Genomic DNA, 4,293 nt, shown 5'->3' with positions numbered 1-4,293 from the left:
AGTTTCCAACGTCGTGGTTTGGTTGGTATGACAGATGTTGAAGATGAAGATGATAAACTGATTTGTGCAGGTAGGTGATCACTCCCATATGGATTATTTAAAACATTCCATTTAAAATCGTTAAAAATAGAGGGCGAGCAAAAGGACAAATCTAAAACGCTCATCTTTCCTGTGTTTGGAGAACAGAAAGTAGGTTTTCCGGAGTTTAACAAACATGTGTTACTGCAAAGAATACGGTTCTCTATAACTTGGCCTCGCGCGTCAGTTTTCTCACTACCCCACATGGGTGAGTGCCCATTAAAATCGCCTACTACCACGTATGGCTCTGGAAGCTGGCTAAAAAGATGTTCTAAATCATGGAGAGTTATTTTTAGGTGAGGTTGAATATACACGCAACACACAGTAATGGTTTTATATGTAAGTAATGTGGCTGCCACAGCTTCTAATCTGGTGTTTAATTGGTGTTCTCGGGCTGCAATACCATTTTGCACTATAATGGCCACTCCACCGGAAAGTCTGCTGGCTTGTTGTCGGTCTCGGCGGAAGACTTGATATTTCTTTAATATTTTTGTGTGCTTGGGACCTAGATTTGTTTCTTGCAAGCAAAGCACAACAGGTGAGAGTGTGGTTAGGATATCTTATATGTCGTTTATGTTGGTTAAAAGTCCCCTGCAGTTCCATTGCACTAGGAACACCATCTTATTCTTTTGTGAGTTTAGAAGTAGAGTTATTATTTTTCAGGGCCCGTGATGCGGGCCCTGTCTTTCTTGGATCGTTCCAAGGAGCTTCGCCGTCTGTGTGACGACGAAGGCACATGGCCATCTTGGCTGGATGTGTCCATCACCTCTTCAGAGGAGGCGGACAGTTGTGCCGGAGGCGCGTGTTCATTGTTTTTAGACCCCGCCTCAAGGGCAGAGGTCTTGTGGGTCACCGCCCCTGAGGAACGGGTGGCCTGTTTTTGGGGTGGAGTGGTACTAACCACTTCCACCAGGGGCGCAGAAGGCCCTACCTCAAGCTCACTTTGTGTGGCCTGGGCAGGTGTTGAAGGCCGGTGTGGTGCCTCGCCCCGTCGCACCACTTCGGCGAGATTTGGCTTTGCTGTGAACTGGAATGCTGTGCGTTTTGTCTGGAAGTATTTGGTTCGTGCTTCTTTGTAAGTTATATTCTCAGTTGTTTTGATGGTAATGATTTGCTTTTCATCTTTCCAAGTTGGACAAGCTCTTGAGTAAGCGGGGTGCTCCCCGTCACAGTTTGCACAGTGCGGTGCTGCAGCACAGTTGTCTGCATTATGTTCGTTTGATGCACATTTGGCACATGTGGTACGGCCGCGGCAGCTCTGTGATCCATGACCATACCTCTGACATTTGAAACATCTTCTTGGATTTGGTATATATGGCCTGACATTTACTTTTATGTATCCCACTTCAATTGATTCTGGGAGCGTGCTGCTGTTGAAAGTCAAAACAAGATGTTTGGTGGGGATTTCCTTGTCATCTTTTCGGATCTTGATTCTGTAGACACCTATGACATTTTGGTCAGCAAGTCCTTCTGCCATTTCTTCCTCAGTCAGGGACAAAAAGTCACTTTCTGATATAACACCTCGGACAGTATTGAGAGATCGGTGGGGTGTGATGGAGATGGGTATGTCCCCAAGTGCCACAATATTTTTCAGATTAGAGAACTGATGTTTGGTCCTGACTTCAAGCAAGAGGTCACCATTTGTTAGTTTGGTTACCTTGTAACCGGGGCCTAGGCTTCCTGTGAGACATTTTGATACCGTAAATGGAGAGATTTTTCTAGCTGGGATTTCTGACTGTTCACTATGAACAATGTGGTATTTCGGAAAGGTTTCTTTTTGTTTTTGCACGAACTGGCCTGTTACATCGGTCCGCCCTCTTTTGTTTGGAGGGCGATCATGCGTTGAAGATAGAGAGTCCATGAAAGGGTTTGCTTTTTCGGTAGTTGTGCCAGCCACCCACCACGGAGCCCAACAAGGGGGCGAGACAGGAAACTTGCAACAAGCCCTGCCGACGCCAGCTGTACACCTCTACTATAACCGAATATGGGTAACTCAGGGTAGCTACTCCACACAAGGTTAACCCTCGCCGCCAGGAAAAAAGAAAAAAACAAGAAAGGAGGAGGAGACAGGACAGTGCCAAGAAAAGAGATAGGAAAGTGAAAGATAAGGGGGAGGACAGGAAAAGGCGACTGCCGATTTCCCCCGGGTGGGTCAGCCCGGAGGTGCCGTCTGTGGGAAGCGTGGGCCAAAGTGGTGTGTTGCCTCCGCCGAGGGGCCTTAAGGGTCCAAACACTCGGCATCGGCTTAACCACCAGGATCCCCTTTTCCCCAGACACGGCAATGCCACGCACGGCTAAGCGTGGGTGCTGGGGTCCGTGGTGTCGCACAAAACACACAAACACCTGCTTTAACAGGTGCCCCCTGCGGGGCCGAAAAGATTACCAAGGTTAAAGTAATAAGGAAAAAAAAAAAGCGTTTTCGTTGTGTCATTCTGGATCAGCACCATAACAGATAGGAGAGTTAAGCGTTCCAAGAAGGGAAAGGTGCAACAAGTGCTACTATCTGCCATGTAAAAAACGGTGTATATCTTGAATGGGTGGCTGAGACGTACGAGCGGATCCGCAACACGCCATACGCCTTCTTACGGATGCACGAGGAGCGAAAAGCGAGGCGACCTATACTTCCAGACAAAACGCAAACACATCGAGTGTAACTTGGCATCCATCACCTTGGCTACAGGAGAGGTCTAGGCTACCAGCGAGATTGTAATGCATTTTGCGTCTAGTTTCCTGACCACTCAAAGTGCCCGTAGGGCAGTCAATCTAAAACCAGACGCGGAGGCTTAGGGGTTACGGCGTTCAGCTACCGAGCCGGAGTACACGGGTTCGAACCCGACCGTGGCGGCCGCCGCAAAAGGCGCCCGTGTAGTGGGCGATGTCAGTGGACATTAAAGATCCCCAGGTGGTGGAAATTATTCCTGCGACCTCCACTACGGCACCTCTTTTTTCCTTTATTCTTTCGCTCCCTCCTTTATTCCTTCCTTACGTCGCGGTTACGTGTCCACCGAAATACGTGAGCCAGTTACCACGCCATTTCCTTTTTTCAAACCCAATTATTATTGTTATTATTATTTTTAATCACTCTGAATGTCTACAAAGCACCCATCGAGTTCGCACGGCGAGTAGGAAGATATTCTACCTTGACGGCAGTCAGTAGATTCTGAAATAGAGAGGGGGACACTAACAACAAGAGGTGAAAACGCGATTTGGCGACAATTTAAGCGTTCAACGGCTCTTCAGCCCAGCGTACCAAGGCTAGTTAATTGTGCGGCCAGCTATTGCGAATGTATCTTGCATATTATTGTGCAACTGTGTCCTCATCCATATTGAGCGCGAGGCGAATGCTATCTTTCTAACCTGCAACCTGAGAAGGACGCTTCATGGCGTGGAACAATCTCCAATGATGTCGACTACCCTGCGTAGAGAACAGGCAGCCGCACCATGCAGCCCAGCGTTGGCTACGTAGTCTCGTTGCATAGCGCCGCGCACGTGCAGTAGCCCGGGGAAGAGCGGAAAGCGCTAAGGGGTCGTCAGGGTGACGAGAAGCATAATGATCCGCCTGGCGACGAAGAGCCCAGAGATTCAGGAGGTGCATGTCCGGGTTTGACTAGTCTTCATTTACACTGGTGGTAACAGTACAGCAGAGAAGGTATGCAGTGCTGAAGACGGTTGAATGTAGATAAACGATTGTCTGCGTGTAGAGAGTCCCATGACGTTATGAGTACGCTGCGGCGTATTCTCCGTAGACGCGAAGGAGTGAGGGAGGTAAAAATAGGGATATGATCACTACCCTAAGTATCTGATTCAACAGCCCAACGGCGGTTGCCGGGGCCTAACCACGTATGGCCCAGGTGGATACGGGCCACCTCGTTCCCGGGTAGAGGTATGCGGGTGGACTAAATGTTGAATGAGGGACAATAAACATTAATTTTAAAAAGAAGCGGATTGGGGATAGAAAGAAATGATCGTTAAAGCTTCCTTGGATGTGTGCAGCCCTGGAGGAATCCCATTGGTATCCCCAAGAAGTGTGTGCGCTGCTGAAGTCCGTACTAGAACAGGGATAACCGAGTTGTGTCATTGTGTGCTCTGTAACAAACAATCTGAAAACGTTCTTTTCAATAAAAGTTACCCACGGCGCTACATAATACCTCCTCTATGAACAAAGAAACCTAATTAGTACTTCTGGCCCGCCTGATAAAGGCCTATCACAAAACG

General features: G+C 48.3%; 1 protein-coding gene across 1 annotated transcript; it reads right to left on the bottom strand.

The window, feature by feature from the left end:
• Nucleotides 1-730: 730 nt before the first annotated feature.
• On the bottom strand, nt 731-2,426 carry LOC146177448 (uncharacterized). Its single transcript, XM_084581565.1, has one exon. It carries the CDS (start codon nt 1,937-1,939, stop codon nt 731-733), a length of 1,209 nt encoding a protein of 402 aa, XP_084437691.1. The 5' UTR covers nt 1,940-2,426.
• Between the last annotated feature and the right edge of the window lie 1,867 nt (nt 2,427-4,293).

Source organism: Amblyomma maculatum, chromosome 10 (genome assembly GCF_055883805.1).
Source record: "Amblyomma maculatum isolate TAMU_Amacu chromosome 10, ASM5588380v1, whole genome shotgun sequence".
Classification (NCBI taxonomy): Eukaryota; Metazoa; Arthropoda; class Arachnida; order Ixodida; family Ixodidae; genus Amblyomma; species Amblyomma maculatum.
This window is presented reverse-complemented; position numbering and strand designations above follow the sequence as displayed.